The sequence below is a fragment of the Oryctolagus cuniculus genome, chromosome 9, assembly GCF_051225735.1.
Source record: "Oryctolagus cuniculus isolate XC-2025 breed Fujian yellow rabbit chromosome 9, ASM5122573v1, whole genome shotgun sequence".
Lineage (NCBI taxonomy): Eukaryota > Metazoa > Chordata > Mammalia > Lagomorpha > Leporidae > Oryctolagus > Oryctolagus cuniculus.
In genome coordinates, this window is record NC_142875.1 from 260,913 (window position 1) to 279,086 (window position 18,174).

General features: G+C 60.7%; 1 protein-coding gene across 4 annotated transcripts in view; it reads left to right on the forward strand.

The window, feature by feature from the left end:
* Window positions 1-18,174, forward strand: part of RASA3 (RAS p21 protein activator 3) — a 122,698-nt gene that overhangs the window by 71,972 nt on the left and 32,552 nt on the right. For all 4 annotated transcript variants that reach the window (XR_016212641.1, XM_070048522.2, XM_070048524.2 and 1 more), the window contains 4 exons: window positions 2,890-2,966; window positions 12,848-12,928; window positions 13,129-13,201; window positions 16,132-16,208. Coding sequence is in view for 1 of the 4 variants with exons in the window: in XM_070048522.2 (XP_069904623.1) it covers window positions 2,890-2,966; window positions 12,848-12,928; window positions 13,129-13,201; window positions 16,132-16,208 (308 nt within the window). In the remaining 3 variants the exon portion in view is untranslated. The remainder of the gene's footprint in view (window positions 1-2,889; window positions 2,967-12,847; window positions 12,929-13,128; window positions 13,202-16,131; window positions 16,209-18,174) is intronic.

Below are 18,174 nucleotides of genomic sequence, written 5' to 3' on the forward strand. Positions count from 1 at the left end.
CCCCTAGCCAGGACCTAGCACGGCTGTTGGAGACGCAGGAGGCAGGCAGGAAATCCAGTCTCCCTGGCACTTCCATAGCTTTGCAGAAGCTGGTGGCTCTGGATGGCCTTGTGGGTCTTACTGGTGACGTCAGAGAAACACACCCTGCTTTTTTGGTCTGTGTGTGTGTGTGTGGTTTTTTTAAAAAGTCTAATTTAAAGGCAGAATGACACAGAGAGATCTCCATCCACTGGTTCACCCCCAAATGGCCTAAATGATCAGGGATGAGTGAGACTGAAGCCAGGAGCCAGGAGCTCGCTCCGGTCTCTCATGTGGTTGCAGGGACCCAAGCACTTGGGCTGTCCTCCGCTGCCTTCCCGGGCGCGTTAGCAGGGAGCTGGATCAGAAGCAAGCAGCCTGGCTCAGCCCAGTGCTCTGAAACAGCGTGCCAGGGGAGGCCTCAGCTTTAGGGTGTGACTGAGCCTCTGATCTGATTGAATTTCAAGGACGTATCTGCCTCAGGATGGCAGTGCCAACGGTGCCGAGCATGGTTTACGAAGCATTACTCTCTGGCCACACTCAGTACGGGCAGCCACAGACCTGCCCATGGAATCATTCTTGGCCACCACCGCCTTGGGCCTCCCTCAGTCCCTGGGCCTCGAGCACTAGCTGTAGGGGCCGGTGTGCCACAGGGAGCCATGGCCACTGCTGTGTGGGCTGTGCGTGCCCTGTAGTTTTGTGCCTGGAGTTCAGGGCCAGAGATGTCACAAGGACTCCACAGATACTTCTCAGGTCATGGGGTGGTTGGGGGTGGCCCTCCGGGGTCTGCAAGAGACAGGCCATTTGTTCCTCTAACGAGTGCCTGCCTGGAGTTCAGGCCGCCCCACAGTGAGGGGGAGTCCCCGGCGTGGCCGGCAGGGAGTGGCCCTGGCCCAGCCCAGCAGGTCTCTGCAGTTCTTGAGCTGAGTGTGGCTAGTGTCAGGAAAGCATCCAGTGCGGACTCCTGGGGCAGGCAGGGCTGGTGCAGTGGCCATCAAGTCCAAGCTTGGTGACCCCTTTGCTCCTCCCCTGGTCCTGCCAGAGCAGGTTGGCCTTGCTGCGAGAGAGAGGCCGGCAGGGCAGGAGGTGCCTTGCTCTAGTGAGAGCAGCTGTGTGGGGCTGGGGGCTGCCGTACCCCCCCACACTAGCCTCCGGCACCTGCAGCATCAGCATCAGACCCTGTGGCCTACTCATTTTCTGAGGAAGGGGCTGTTTCCTTTGCTCCAGGGCTCAGCTCTGAGCTCGGAACGTTCCCCCAGCTGGCCTCTGTGTTCGAGGGGTACCAGTGATGCCGTCCTCCAGATCCTGTCATGACACAGACACCCAGAGCCCCTGCCGTACGTGCTGTGCACTTCCATAGGGTCCAGCCCAGGCCTGGGGTCCAGGCCGGAATATGGCAGGTGCCTCTTGAAACTGCGTGGCTACTGGGCTGGACGCGGGGAGCCGGTCAGTTAGAGCAGGATTTGTGTAGGCCCTGTGGCGCTCCTGTGTGGGAAGGTGCAGCGGCTCAGAGCTGAGCCCCAGCCGAAGGCACCGAGGCCTGTGGCTGCTCTGTTCTCCCTCCCAGCTGTGTCCTGGGCTCTTCTGAGAGAAGGCAGCATGTATAGGACCCCCCCACACCACCACACACACACACATACACTGCAGATACTGGTGATTTACATTAGAAAAGACTTTGTAGAGTGTCCAGTTCAGCCTGGCTTTCTAGTTAAAAGCCGTTTCCCATTGTACACACATAGGGCACACCTGGTGTCATATCCCACTGTGGTTATTAGTAACTGACTCCTTCATTTCCTGCCCCACCTCCTGCCAGCCTCCAGGATAGATTTGTCCAACCCTCCACACTCTTGAGTTCTCCAGGCCAGCGTGGCCACCAGTGGCCCCGCCACAAATGTGGTGGACCTCCAGGCCAGTGTGACCACACGTGAACATGGCATGCATGCAGTGGACCTCCAAGCCAGTGTGAACATGTGTGACATGGCACACAGTGGACATCCAGGCCAGCATGAACACGTGTGACATGGCACACCCAGTAGACATCCAGGCCAGTGTGAACACGTGTGACATGGCACACACAGTGAACCTCCAGGGCAGTGTGACCACATGTGAACATGGCATGCATGCAGTGGACATCCAGGCCAGTGTGAACACATGTGACATGGCACACATGCAGTGAACATCCAGGCCAGGGTGAACATGTGTGACATGGCACACATGCAGTGGACCTCCAGGCCAGTGTGAACATGTGTGAACATGTGTGGCCACATGTGACCACAGCACACACTCAGTAAATCTGTGCACCAAAACGGCCCCATGAAGGCTGACAGCCTGTGAATCTTCAGGCTGGTGTGGCCATGTGCCAGTGCACACAGATTGGGTCACCAGGCCAGGGTTGCAGCTCCGCCCCATCCACTCCCCTTCTTCTAGAAGCATCCATGCACGAGGAGTGGGACTCTGAGACCCCCTGTCCTCACTGGAGTAGATCTGAATGTGGGAGTGCAAGGACCCTCCTAGGGAGCCCCCCCTTCATGCCATGCCACCTGGAGATCCCAGGCCCCTGTTCACAGGGCCTGGGTGTGTAGACAGCACGTGTGTGCTACTAGAGCACGTGGCACACCAGGGCTGCCGTGTGTCTAGTGATGTTTCTCGTGCTCTGGGCCCCTCGCCTCTGGCACCAGACCTGCCTTCGACAGACCTGGGACCTGTGGGCCAGGGTTGATGTCTGGTGGGCTGGCCATGTGGTCACCTGTGGGGTTAGGTGCAGCTTCTTAGTGCCTTTGCCCACTCAGCTCTCCCCGCAGGCTGTGTCCTGGTGGTGGTAGACAGCAGTCCTGCGTCCCCTTGGTGACACTCTGTCCTTGTGCCTTGCAGGGCAAGGTCCACCTGGATCTGCGGCTGAGTGAGGTTATCACAGACACAGGCGTCGTCTGCCACAAGCTTGCTGCACGGTAAGACACAGCCAGGTCCCATGCACTCTGCAGAATGCACCTGGCTTCTAGAAGAGTGGCTGGCTACTCCCTGACAAACCTGCCGGAGCTCCACACCCAGCAACTCCCTGGTGACCTTGTCTTTGGGTCTTCAAGCCCTCAGCAAAGCAGATGCTGGTCAGAGGCAGGGTGTCTGCAGACACCAGCACCTGGTGCGACCCTTCCCTTGTCAGAAATGAGGGGACAGCAGGGGTCAGACAGCAGGAACACAGCCCCTCCACAGGCAGAGCTGTCCAGCCGTGGTGCCTGGTGGGTGTGGTGGGTGTGTGTACCTGCCAGCAGGCTCAGCATCTCACAGTGTGGCCCTTGAGACTGTCTGTATGAGGCTGTGCACCCCTGGGATACACTCGCACACATGCCATTTGCACACGAGGCTGTGTACCATATGTCCACACGCCACTTACACACGACTGTGTACCCAGGGATGCACACATGCACATACCACTTACATGCAAGGCTGTGTACCACACATGAACACACCACTTACACAAGACTGTGCACACCAGGAGGTACATAGGCACACACCACTTACACACATGTGTGCACCCAGGGATGCACACATGCACAAGCTACTTAGATGTGAGGCTGTGCACCCTCAGGATACACACGGGCACACACCACTTACCACCGTACCCCCGGGATGCACACACCACTTACACACATGTGTGCACGCAGGGATGCGCTCACCACTTAGGCACAAGACGGTGCACCCCCAGGATGTGCACGTGCACATGCCCTACACAAGACTCTGGACCGGGACCCCTGTGATTTCTCAGACAGGCAAGCCTGCCTGCCTCTGTCGCCCCACGTCTTTCCTCCACTCCCCTTTATTTCTTCGTGGTAGGGGTCCTGCTCTGAAGCAGGAGCACTGGCCCTGCCCCCACTGCCTAATCCTCAGCACCACGCAGCCTTGTGGTTCCGTTGTGTATTTTGTGCAGATTCTGGAGGCCAAGGACCCGATCTGGTTCTCACTGCTATGTCCACTTGCCCAGCCCACGTGGCCAGAGTGTGAATCCCAGCTTTGGGAGGGGGCTCCAGAGAAGCTGCGCCCAGTCACCCTGCCCAGATCTGCTCTGGCGGTGCCCTGTCGTTGAGGAGGGGTCCCACAGTCCTTGTGACCTGGGTACTGGCCTTGCAGAAGCCAGGGGTGCCCGCATGCATGTCTTTGACACGGACTATGGCCCTGGGGTTGGCTCTGCTCCTCAGCGACCCTCAAGTGCCAGCACTGGCCCAGCTCGGCAGGAACCAGTACTCCCCGTACTCCCTCTCCTGCAGGTGAAGAGCCAGGGCCTGCCTGGTGCAGCCTCAGAGGTGCTGCCTGCTTCCCTCCTGGCTCCCTGCAGTGGCCTGTGCACCATGGCAGTTGGGGTGCGGGCTGGGGCCCCTCACTTTGGTGACCAGGGGCCCTGGCAGCCTCCTCTGAGCCCGACCCCGACAGCAACAGGGGTGTGAGGGAGAGGGAAAGAGCGGGGATCCCCCGGTCACATAGGCGCCACACCTCCAGCTCCTGAAAGCTGAGATATTCTATCCCCGCGGCCACACGGCCGTCCCCCCAGCCTCTGTGCTTCCTGTGCTGAGCGGGCATCCCAGCTGTGGTGGCAGTCAGGAGGGCTGCCGGCTGCTGCTCCCCAGCCCTGCACCCAGCGTCCGGGCAAAGCCACCTCCTGAGCCAGGGGCCGGGCTTTGGGCTGGGCTCTGCAGGCTGCTTTCATCCACTTCAGCCTTGTGACCTGAGGCCCTGATGTAAGCTGTTAACAACCGCTCCTGCTCCTGCAAGACACCCTGGCTCCAGCTGGCTCTCTGGAGAGAGGGGAGGGGCGCACCAGGGCCCGTGTGCTGTGTGGTGCAGGCGGCCCCACCCCTCAGCCTCGCTTCCTGTGGCTCCAGTGAGAGACACTGCGTCTGCTAGCCCTGGCCAGGACATAGGAAGGAGTGCAGTGACCGTGGCCTCCCTTGTGGAAGGCAAGGAGGAACTCAGAGCTGGAGCGATCTGCTGCTGAGAGACGCCAGCAGCAATGTCGGATTCCCAGGGTGAAGCCCTCTCTCCTGTTGGCACCATTGCACACCCACTTTCTGCCCTCCCTGCAGTCCCATGTGCCATCCCTGTGAAAGGTGTGTCAGTGTCCTGGGGCTGCCTCAGCAATCCAAACGAGACACACTTACCCCATGCTTCTGAGGCCACTGAGAAGCCAGCTGGGCTGTGCCCTCTGGGGTCCTAGGGCAGGACCCTCCCTGGCCACTGCCATAGGTATTGGCACCCTCCCTAGTGGAACAGTGAGTGTCGCTGCATTGCACATAACCTCACAAGGCATACTGCGCCTGACACCCTACAGTGATCCTGTGTGCACAGCCCAGCCCCCTCCTAGACCCTACACTGATCCTAGTGCACAGCCCACCCCTCCTCCAAACTGTACACTAATCCTGTGTGCACAGCCCAGCCCCTCCTAGACCCTACACTGATCCTGTGTGCACAGCCCAGCCCCTCCTAGACCCTACACTGATCCTGTGTGCACAGCCCAGCCCCTCCTGGACCCTACACTGATCCTGTGTGCACAGCCCACCCCCTCCTAGACCCTGCACTGATCCTGTGTGCACAGCCCACCCCTCCTAGACACTACACTGATCCTGTGTGCACAGCCCACCCCTCCTAGACCCTACACTGATCCTGTGTGCACAGCCCACCCCTCCTAGACCCTACACTGATCCTGTGTGCACAGCCCACCCCTCCTAGACCCTACACTGATCCTGTGTGCACAACCCAGCCCCTCTTAGACCCTACACTGATCCTGTGTGCACAGCCCAGCCCCTCCTAGACCCTACACTGATCCTGTGTGCACAACCCAGCCCCTCTTAGACCCTACACTGATCCTGTGTGCACAGCCCAGCCCCTCCTAGACCCTACACTGATCCTGTGTACACAGCCCACCCCTCCTAGACCCTACACTGATCCTGTGTGCACAGCCGACCCTTCCTAGACTCTACACTGATCCTGTGTGCACAGCCCAGCCCTCCTAGACCCTACACTGATCCTGTGTGCACAGCCCAGCCCCTCCTAGACCCTACACTGATCCTGTGTGCACAGCCCAGCCCCCTCCTCCACCCTACACTGAACCTAGTGCACAGCCCAGCCCCTTCCTAGACCCTACACTGATCCTAGTGCACAGCCCAGCCCCCTCCTCCACCCTACACTGATCCTGTGTACACAGCCCACCCCTCCTAGACCCTACACTGATCCTGTGTGCACAGCCGACCCTTCCTAGACTCTACACTGATCCTGTGTGCACAGCCCACCCCTCCTAGACCCTATACTGATCCTGTGTGCACAGCCCACCCCTCCTAGACCCTACACTGATCCTGTGTGCACAGCCCAGCCCCTCCTAGACCCTACACTGATCCTGTGTGCACAGCCCAGCCCCTCCTAGACCCTACACTGATCCTGTGTGCACAGCCCACCCCTCCTAGACCCTACACTGATCCTGTGTGCACAGCCCACCCCTCCTAGACCCTACACTGATCCTGTGTGCACAGCCCAGCCCCTCCTAGACCCTACACTGATCCTGTGTGCACAGCCCAGCCCCTCCTAGACCCTACACTGATCCTGTGTGCACAGCTCAGCCCCTCCTAGACCCTACACTGATCCTGTGTGCACAGCCCACCCCTCCTAGACCCTACACTGATCCTTTGTGCACCGCTCAGCCCCTCCTAGACCCTACACTGATCCTGTGTGCACAGCTCAGCCCCTCCTAGACCCTACACTGATCCTGTGTGCACAGCCCACCCCTCCTAGACCCTACACTGATCCTGTGTGCACAGCGCAGCCCCTCCTAGACCCTACACTGATCCTGTGTGCACAGCCCAGCCCCTCCTAGACCCTACACTGATCCTGTGTGCACAGCCCACCCCCTCCTAGACCCTGCACTGATCCTGTGTGCACAGCCCACCCCTCCTAGACACTACACTGATCCTGTGTGCACAGCCCACCCCTCCTAGACTCTACACTGATCCTGTGTGCACAGCCCACCCCTCCTAGACCCTACACTGATCCTGTGTGCACAGCCCACCCCTCCTAGACCCTACACTGATCCTGTGTGCACAGCCCACCCCTCCTAGACCCTACACTGATCCTGTGTGCACAGCCCACCCCTCCTAGACCCTACACTGATCCTGTGTGCACAACCCAGCCCCTCTTAGACCCTACACTGATCCTGTGTGCACAGCCCAGCCCCTCCTAGACCCTACACTGATCCTGTGTGCACAACCCAGCCCCTCTTAGACCCTACACTGATCCTGTGTGCACAGCCCAGCCCCTCCTAGACCCTACACTGATCCTGTGTACACAGCCCACCCCTCCTAGACCCTACACTGATCCTGTGTGCACAGCCGACCCTTCCTAGACTCTACACTGATCCTGTGTGCACAGCCCAGCCCTCCTAGACCCTACACTGATCCTGTGTGCACAGCCCAGCCCCTCCTAGACCCTACACTGATCCTGTGTGCACAGCCCAGCCCCCTCCTCCACCCTACACTGAACCTAGTGCACAGCCCAGCCCCTTCCTAGACCCTACACTGATCCTAGTGCACAGCCCAGCCCCCTCCTCCACCCTACACTGATCCTGTGTACACAGCCCACCCCTCCTAGACCCTACACTGATCCTGTGTGCACAGCCGACCCTTCCTAGACTCTACACTGATCCTGTGTGCACAGCCCACCCCTCCTAGACCCTATACTGATCCTGTGTGCACAGCCCACCCCTCCTAGACCCTACACTGATCCTGTGTGCACAGCCCAGCCCCTCCTAGACCCTACACTGATCCTGTGTGCACAGCCCAGCCCCTCCTAGACCCTACACTGATCCTGTGTGCACAGCCCACCCCTCCTAGACCCTACACTGATCCTGTGTGCACAGCCCACCCCTCCTAGACCCTACACTGATCCTGTGTGCACAGCCCAGCCCCTCCTAGACCCTACACTGATCCTGTGTGCACAGCCCAGCCCCTCCTAGACCCTACACTGATCCTGTGTGCACAGCTCAGCCCCTCCTAGACCCTACACTGATCCTGTGTGCACAGCCCACCCCTCCTAGACCCTACACTGATCCTTTGTGCACCGCTCAGCCCCTCCTAGACCCTACACTGATCCTGTGTGCACAGCTCAGCCCCTCCTAGACCCTACACTGATCCTGTGTGCACAGCCCACCCCTCCTAGACCCTACACTGATCCTGTGTGCACAGCGCAGCCCCTCTTAGACCCTACACTGATCCTGTGTGCACAGCCCAGCCCCTCCTAGACCCTACACTGATCCTGTGTGCACAGCTCAGCCCCTCCTAGACCCTACACTGATCCTGTGTGCACAGCCCATCACACTCCACCTCCAGACTCTCAGGGATTCTGTGTGCACATAGAGCCTCACACAGACTCTGTGTGCACAGACCCTTTCCCAGTTGAGGTCAGAGCCAGGGTGTGGGGAGCAACTCGGACTAGACTAAGTTACTGGAATTAAGACTTATTCTATGCAGCTGCTCTCCCACAATATGGCGCTGGGAGAGGAGTAAACAACTTCTACACAGCTGCCTCCAGTTCAACCAATAAACTGTAGGACCTGCTCCTGATTGGAGGAGAGCAGCGTACTCGGCGTGTGGGTAGCAGAGTTGGGATTGGTGGAAGAGGACTATAAAGGAGGAGAGAGACAACATGCACCAGGAACATCTATCTGAAGGAACACCTGTGCAGCCCCCGAGAGAGCCGGCCGGCGGTGTGCCGCTCCCCTGCGGAAGTGGGGAAAGTGGCAGGGGGAACCGCCCTTCCACGGAGGTGGAAGGGACGGTAGCCAACCCGGGAAGAACCAGCAGCAAACCCGGGGAGGGCCGAGCAGACGAAAGAACAGTGCAGGGTCCTGTGTCGTTCCTCCACGAAGAGGGGGAGCGACACCAGGGAAGGACACAACTCTTTGGGGCTGCCCTACAGCCTATTGCTTTGGGGTTTCCACGTCCCAGCTGGGCTGCTCAGAGTCCTGGGAGCCCTGTCCAGGCTCTCCTCACTGCGGACACTCTGGGTCCCCTGAGCATTTCACGCTGGACGTCCTGAACTCTCTTTCCTGCTGTTCCTCCTGGCTGTGGATCACCGTTCCACACTGACTGTGGAAGCCACGCTCTCTGTTGTCAGGCAGTGGGCAGGAAGGGGCTCAGGGCTCCCCTCGGCGCTGAGCACAGCGCGACCGCTCTGAGCTGCTCCCTCTACCCCAGCTGTTCGCCATGTGGCCTGAGCTGGTGCCTTGGCCCTGGCTCTGCTCCTGTTCCTGGTGGACAGGATTTTTCCTCAGTGGGTGCATTCCTGCACAAGTGGTTAATGAGGGGAGGAAGATGCCAAATACCAGGTGAATAATCTGGGAGAAAAGCAGAAGTGTTCCAGAGCTGGGGAAGAGAGGGGCCCCTGGGGCCTGCTCTGGCCTGAGCAGAGCTCTAGAGGGAAGCTGGGCAGAAACGGAAGAAGGAACGTGGGGACCTCCCACCAGTGTAGAGCACGTGTAGGCAGGGGAAGGTGCAGGACCCTGCCAGAGCCGCAGATACAAAGAAAGCCTGCCAGGAGGGCACGCAGCTCCCAGCTGACCCCAAGAGGTGTCGTCCAGCCTCCCAGCGAGGGAGAGGATGTGCAGGTGTCTGAGCAATTGCCTCACGTGAGTAGCCAGACGTCTAGGCTTCTGAGTGCGAGGCAGCAGCACCTGGGCTGCTCCTCCCACGGTCACCTGAAAGACTGCACAGTGCACGCGAGAAGCCGTCATGCAGCAGACAAGGTGCAGCTCTGGCCTGGGGCCTGCAGGGTGAACTGAGCAGCCAGAGGAGCTCAGAGCCCCCGGAAGGCCCTGGGGAGAGGGAGCCTCACAGACCCCCTGGGGCAGCAGTTGAGTGGCAGGAGTTCAGGGGCTGGGGGTCTTGTCTGCTGGGCTGGCTGCAGGACGCCTTTGCACTGGGCCAGGCTGTCCCAGAGCAGAGCTGCCGGGGGCCTCCCCGACAAAGCATCCGCAAGGGAAGATCCGAATGCGTGGAGAGAATCTCAAGCAGCTCTGCTCTTCACAGCACAAGGGCACCTGGACGTTTCTGTGCAATTAAGGGTCCATCACCCGGTCAGCACCCACCTGCCCCAGAGCAGGCGTGAGCCTCGCGACCTAAAGGAAGCTGGAGGCAGAATTAGGCCCGGAAGTGACTGGATGACAGTGCTAATGTCACTGTTCCAGAATGGAAGGGGGCAGAGAGCCCTCACTGTGGGTCCCCCCGATGGGAGCCAGGGATTGAGTCAGTCCGAGAGGTGGGGGTGCTTTACCCTCACAGAGGGACAGGACTTGGGGCTCTCTGCGCACTCTGACCCCAGCCTGTCAGCCACAAGTTCCCCGTCCTTGCTGGGGTCTCGGTTTCCCTGTCCGCTCCTATACTGTGGGGTTCGTGAGATTGCGGGGGCTCGTGCTGGGCTGGGGCCTGGCTCATGGAGGTGAGTGAGGCCAGTTCTGTGGGTAAGGTCAGCCAGCTTAGGGGGCTGTGAGTCCAGTGGTTCTTCCTGCCTGGCTCCCTCCCTCCCCAGCCATCTTCACACTATTAATCCACGTCCTCACTGTTTAGTGGACAGCAGCAAGGTGGACACCCCACAGGCACCTCATCTGCCTCGCTTACACACCCCAACCCTGGGTCTCCCGACTGTGGAGACCCCACAGGAGTCTCTGTCTGCCTCAGCGGCACCCCCAATGTCTCCTGACTGTGGAGACCCCACAGGCACCACCATCTCTCACCCCCACCCCACCCCCACGCCTCCGGACTGTGGGGACCCCACAGGCGCCCCCGTCTCTCACCCCCACCCCCACGCCTCCAGACTGTGGAGACCCCACAGGTGCCCCTGTCTCTCACCCCCACCCCCACGCCTCCTGACTGTGGAGACCCCACAGGTGCCCCCATCTGCCTCACCCCCACCCCCACGCCTCCTGACTGTGGAGACCCCACAGGCTCCCCCGTCTCTCACCTCCACCCCCACGTTTCCTGACTGTGGAGACCCCCAGGCGCCCCCATCTCCCACCCCCACCTCCACCCCTTCTGACTGTGGAGACCCCACAGGCGCCCCCATCTCCCACCCCCACCTCCACCCCTCCTGACTGTGGAGACCCCACAGGCGCCCCTGTCTCTCACCCCCACCCCCACACCTCCTGACTGTGGGGACCCCACAGGCACCCCCATCTCTCACCCCCACCCCCACGTCTCCTGACTGTGGAGACACCACAGGCACCCCCGTCTCTCACCCCCACCCCCACGTCTCCCACCCCCACCCCCACACCTCCTGACTGTGGAGACCCCACAGGCGCCCCCGTCTCTCACCCCCACCCCCACGTCTCCCCCACCCCCACACCTCCTGACTGTGGAGACCCCACAGGCACCCCCGTCTCTCACCCCCACCCCCACGTCTCCTGACTGTGGAGACCCCACAGGCGCCCCCATCTCTCACCCCACCCCCACATCTCCTGACTGTGGGGACCCCACAGGCGCCCCCGTCTGCCTCACCCCACCCCCACACCTCCTGACTGTGGGGACCCCACAGGCGCCCCTGTCTCTCACCCCCGCCCCCACGCCTCCTGACTGTGGAGACCCCACAGGTGCCCCCATCTCTCACCCCACCCCCACATCTCCTGACTGTGGGGACCCCACAGGGGCCCCCGTCTGCCTCACCCCCACCCCCACGCCTCCTGACTGTGGGGACCCCACAGGCGCCCCTGTCTCTCACCCCCGCCCCCACGCCTCCTGACTGTGGAGACCCCACAGGTGCCCCCATCTCTCACCCCACCCCCACATCTCCTGACTGTGGGGACCCCACAGGCGCCCCCGTCTGCCTCACCCCCACCCCCACGCCTCCTGACTGTGGAGACCCCACAGGCACCCCCGTCCCTCACCCCCGCCCCCACGCCTCCTGACTGTGGGGACCCCACAGGTGCCCCCGTCTCTCACCCCCACCCCCACGTCTCCTGACTGTGGGGACCCCATAGGCGCCCCCGTCTCTCATCCCCACCCCCACGCCTCCTGACTGTGGGGACCCCACAGGCGCCCCCGTGTCTCACCCCCACCCCCACATCTCCTGACTGTGGGGACCCCACAGGCGCCCCCGTCTCTCACCCCACCCCCACGTTTCCTGACTGTGGAGACCCCACAGGCGCCCCCGTCTCCCACCCCCACCCCCACGTCTCCTGACTGTGGAGACCCCACAGGCACCCCCGTCCCTCACCCCCACCCCTCCTGACTGTGGAGACCCCACAAGCGCCCCCATCTCTCACCCCCACCCCCACCCCCACGTCTCCTGACTGTGGAGACCCCACAGGCGCCCCCGTCTCTCACCCCCACCCCCACGCCTCCTGACTGTGGAGACCCCACAGGCGCCCCCGTCTCTCACCCCACCCCCACACCTCCTGACTGTGGAGACCCCACAGGCGCCCCCGTCTCTCACCCCCTCCCCCACCCCTCCTGACTGTGGGGACCCCACAGGCACCCCCGTCTGCCTCACCCCCACCCCCACATCTCCTGACTGTGGGGACCCCACAGGCGCCCCCGTCTGCCTCACCCCACCCCCACCCCTCCTGACTGTGGGGACCCCACAGGCGCCCCCGTCTCTCACCCCCACCCCCACATCTCCTGACTGTGGAGACCCCACAGGTGCCCCCGTCTCTCACCCCCACCCCACCCCTCCTGACTGTGGGGACCCCACAGGTGCCCCCGTCTCTCACCCCCACCCCCACGTCTCCTGACTGTGGGGACCCCACAGGTGCCCCCGTCTCTCACCCCCACCCCTCCTGACTGCCCTTTGCTTCTCTCCTCAGCATCCTCGAGTGCCAAGGCCTGCCCATAGTGAATGGGCAGTGCGACCCTTATGCCACCGTGACGCTGGCAGGACCACTCAGGCAAGTGCCCTGTGCCCTCAGCGCGCCGCTCCGGTTTGAAATGCCCTGCAGTTGCCGTGTGGAAAAGGAAGCCTCCGTTTGTGCCCTTCCCGGGGGTTCTGGCGCGGTGCTCCTGCCTCGTTCCCTGGCAGCCGGTGAGCTGCTGGTGTGTGCGATGCCCGCAGTGTCCTCGCCGGCCCTCACCTCCCCCGTCATTGCAGATCAGAGGCCAAGAAGACGAAGGTGAAGAGGAAGACCACCAACCCCCAGTTTGATGAGGTGTTTTACTTCGAGGTTGGTGTCTTCAGGGAGCGGAACCCTTTCCCGAGACTCCGTGAAGTCCACTCTGGGCCGTCTCAAGTCTTCACTCCCTTCTGCAGGCATCTGACCCTCTCTGCCACTTCCGGAACTGGCCCAGATTTGTGTGCAAAGCCGATTAGTTGGTGCTCTCCTGATCGAGACTCGGGTTTTTTGTTTCTTCTCTGAGCAGTGTGGAAGGTTCTTGTTTTTGCCAGAAGCAGGGTTTGAAACAAGAGGGGAGGTGATTCGGACCCAGCATTGCCCAGGCTGCCTCTGAAAACCTGCTCTCCCCGAGTGGCAGGACGAGGCCAGGTGCAGCTTGGCTGAGAGCAGGCTCTGGGCTGACGGTGCTGGCGAGGCTTCTGGTGAGCTGGGCCTCGGGGAGCCCTAAGGACAGCCAGGGGCTGGGGGGACCTGGGGGTCTAGAGAGTGGAGTCGGGAGCTGGGTCAGAACAAGGGGCTCCGAAGAGAGCCAGGCCCCGCACACCCACAGTGGTGGGGCAGCTGCGAGGGGGTCTAGTGCACAGGGAAGTGCCTGTGTCGTCATGGGAGCTCAGTCCACGTTAGGAGCACACAGAAGGCAGTGACAGCCACAGCTCTCCAGAGGCAAGACAGGAGATGTAGAGAAATTTTGTTTTTAATCAGTTTGTTTTTATTTGAGAGGCAGAGAGGCAGAGAGAGAGAGATTCCCCTATCTGCTTGTTCATTCCCCAGGTACCTGTGACAGTAGGGACTAGGCCAGGCTGGAGCGAGGCGCTCAGCTCACCCACGTGGGTGGCAGGAACCTGAGCTGCTCGCAGGGTCTGCATCAGCAGGAAGCTGGATCAGCAGCCAGTGGCAGGCATTGCACGCAGGTGCTGTGATGTGGGACACTGGTGCTTAGCAGTTGTAACTGCCAGGCCAGACGTGCCCTGGAAAGTGTGGACAGGAATTGTGAGGTGGAAGTGTGAGCAGCACTCACCGTCGAGGCCGCTGCCGTGGCTCGGACAGCACTTGTCTCCCCTGGCAGCTCTCGGCTTACCTGCCGGCCTCCACTTCAGCGCTGCCCTGAGCACAGCTAGTGCTGCTGCTTCACGTCCCTGTGGCCAGGTGTCACTGGGCATAGGTGTCACTGACACAGGTGTTACTATTTATCAGTGTCATAGTACATAGGCATCAGTACAGGTGTCACTGGGCACAGGCATCTGTACAAGTGTCACCGAGTACAGGTATCACTGGGCACAGGCGTTAGTGTAGGTGTCACTGTGTACAGGTGTCACTGGGCACAGGTGTCACCATGTACAGGAGTCACTGGGAACAGGTGTTATTTAGTGTACAGGTGTCACTGAGTACAGGTATCACTGGGCACAGGCATTAGTGTAGGTGTCACTGTGTACAGGTATTACTGGGCACAGGTATCAGAACAGGTGTCACTGGGCACAGGTGTCACCATGTATAGGAGTCACTGGGAACAGGTATTATTTAGTGTACAGGTGTCACTGAGTGCTGGTATCACCGTGTACAGGTGTCATTGGACACAGGTGTCCGTTGCACAGGTGTGTGTCCCAGTCCACTCGGTGAACTTAATAGCCCCAGATACATTTGAAAGCTGTGGTGTGGATTGCAGCAGTCTGGGCCCCGTGAAGACTGGCTGGGCCCAGACTCAGTGTGGGGCCTGTGGGGCTTTGTCCTGTGACTCAGCAGCTCCACCCAGGCCACAGCAGCAGATGGCCTGACCAGGCCCCTGTCTCCTGGCAGATGCTGCTGGAAACACAGGCTGAGCCCCAGGAGGACAGCAGCCTCCAACAGGGGAAACGGGAGGTGGCTTCCGGCTCACATTTGCCAGGATCATAACAATCAACTTATCTGAAATACCTTAAGTGTCTAAATGAGGTTATGTTAAATTCTGGAAGAATCACGTCGCCACTCACCAGACGTGGGGGCGCCCAAGGCAGGCTGGGAATAGCTGAGGCAGGAGACGGACGGCCCCGTTGTGCTCCTGTGCTGGGGTATTCAGCCGTGCTGCTGTCCTGCTGCAAGGAGCTGCCTGAGGAGGATCCAGGGGCTTCTTGGGAGACCCTGCAGCCTAAGGAGGAGTGAGACTGTGCTGTGGGGGTGCAGGGGGCCACTCAGTCTTCAGCTGAGGACAGTGCAACTGGTGATGGTGCCCAGGAGGGAGGCGATGCCGTGGGGACCAGAACGGACCAGGAAGCTGTTGTCGGGAGGATGTCAGGTGGCCCCCACAGGGACCAGCAGCTTACATATTGGGGAGCAGCAGTCGGGGACAAGGTGTGCAGGTCCAGAGTGGAGGACCAGGCAGGGAACAGAGCCCAGGCCTCGTGTTGTTTGCTGCTGCTTTCCTCAGAGTCTGCTCCTGATGAGAGCTCTTAGCCAGAGCATCTGACTTCACCGCAGCTCCCAGAAGCCTTGGAGGGGACGGAGGCTGGGAGGAAGGGCCATGGCTTGGGCACCACTGAGGGCTCCGCAGCCGGCCCTGAGTGTCCAGCCCAGCTCACTGCTTCTGATGTTTGGAGGCACTCAACAGTTCCTGAAACACCAGGAGGAAAATCGCTGTTTTGACTTCTGCATTCTCTAAGCTCCTGCAGGTGTGGAGTCCCCAGAGCTGTGGGGTAGCCACTTCATGTGGACATAAGGGAGACCTCAAAAACGTAAGGGGTGACCCTCCCAGCATCCCCCCAGCACCCACAGCAACCACAAGGCCAGGGCGTTGGCCCAGAGCAGGTGGGCGTCAATGGCCAGCTCAGGTGTCTGGGGTCATGTCCTGTCTCAGATTGGGCTCCCAGGACAGAAGCCCCTGCCATGGCTGCCTGTGGCCTGGTTCCAGTCCTGCCCGCTCCAGCGGTCCTGCGCATGGGAACTGGGCCTGATCCCAGATTGTGCCTGCTTGGGCAATGCCTGAGGCCTCTTCTCCCATCTGTGGCCAGGTGACCAGACCCTGCAGCTACAGCAGGAAGTCTCACTTCGACTTTGAGGAGGAAGATGTCGACAGGCTGGAGATCAGGTGGGTAAGACTACGGGCACATTTCCCGTCGGAACCTCCTCTTTTGTGCCTATAAATGGGGGCATGGGTGGAAATGAATTTCCCTCTTCTTAATGATTTTAACACCAGAATGTTAGAAGTTGGGTTTGAACTTGGAGCCTTTGGCATAAACTCCAAGGGACTTGGGTGGTGGGTGCACAAGATGTGGGCTGCCCATGGCACATAGGGTTGTATGGTTCGCCTTGCACCTCTTTCTAAGAGGCAGAAGTCAAAGATGAGCCATTCTGCATTCAAGGTTCTGAGGTTCCCCATGAGAGTGGAGGTTGCCCACTGTGCTACAGCCAATTCTGGGTCTGGTTCTATAGCCTTGCCCTGGCTCTGAGACTGCCCTGTCCCAGCCCTGGCTTGGTACTATACCCAGCCCCGTCCCAGCCCTAACTGTACACCTGCCCCGTCCCAGCTCTAAGCGTGCACCTGCCCCGTCCCAGCCCTAAGCGTGCACCTGCCCCGTCCCAGCCCTAACTGTGCACCTGCCCTGTCCCAGCCCTAACTGTGCACCTGCCCCATCCCAGCCCTAACTGTGCACCTGCCCTGTCCCAGCCCTAAGCGTGCACCTGCCCTGTCCCAGTCCTAACTGTGCACCTGCCCCATCCCAGCCCTAACTGTGCACCTGCCCTGTCCCAGCCCTAACTGTGCACCTGCCCTGTCCCAGCCCTGCTGTGCACCTGACCTGTCCCAGCCCTGCTGTGCACCTGCCCCATCCCAGCCCTCACTGTAGGCCTTCTGGTCCCTCCGTCAGTACTGTGAGCTGGATCCCGTCTGCCTTGGAGTGTGGTCTCCATGTCTCCTCTCCACTCCTGGAAGCTTCCTGTACTGTGCAGGGAAGAAAAGGAAAGGAAAGGAGAGAAGAGGGGAGGGGAGGAGAGGAGAGGGGAGGGCCAAAGCACTGAGAGTCCCCTCCTCCCATCACCTTGCTGGCCTCACTCTTCGGGGGACACTTCCAGGGGAGGCCCAGCCCCTCCCACAGCGGCAGTGGGGAAGCCCCTGTGGCTCAGTGTATGCAGCCAGAGTGGCCCCTTTGCAGCTAAAGTCTGTCTGTTGAGAGCCTTGGGAATTTTCCTAATTATTTTAAAGACAGTTTTATTTATTTATTTTCATTTTATTTGAAAAGCAAAGAGACACAAAATCAGATATACAGATAGAAATCTTCTATCCACTGGTCCACTATACTGTGTGCACCCCAAGGAGAGAGGGTGGGGCAGACTCTCCTGTGTGCACCCCAGGGTAGGAGGTGGGGCAGATTCCTATGTGTACCCCAGGGAAAGGGGTGGGGCAGATTCTCCTGTGTATACCCCAGGGTAGGGGGTGGGGCAGGTTCTCCTGTGTGCACCCCAGGGTGGGGGGTGGTGCAGATTCTCCCATGTGCACCCCAGGGTGGGGGGTGGTACACACTGTCCGTGTTCGCCCCTGGGTGAGGGGTGGTACACACTGTCCGTGTTCGCCCCTGGGTGAGGGGTGGTACACACTGTCCGTGTTCGCCCCTGGGTGAGGGGTGGTACACACTGTCCGTGTTCGCCCCTGGGTGAGGGGTGGTACACACTGTCCATGTTCGCCCCTGGGTGGGGGGTGGTACACACTGTCCGTGTGCGCCCCTGGGTGAGGGGTGGTACACACTGTCCGTGTGCGCCCCAGGGTGGGGGGTGGTACACACTGTCCATGTTCACCCCTGGGTGGGGGGTGGTACACACTGTCCATGTTCACCCCTGGGTGGGGGGTGGTACACACTGTCCGTGTGCGCCCCTGGGTGGGGGGTGGTACACACTGTCCGTGTGCGCCCCTGGGTGGGGGGTGGTACACACTGTCCGTGTGCGCCCCAGGGTGGGGGGTGGTACACACTGTCCGTGTGCGCCCCTGGGTGGGGGGTGGTACACACTGTCCGTGTGCGCCCCTGGGTGGGGGGTGGTACACACTGTCCGTGTGCGCCCCT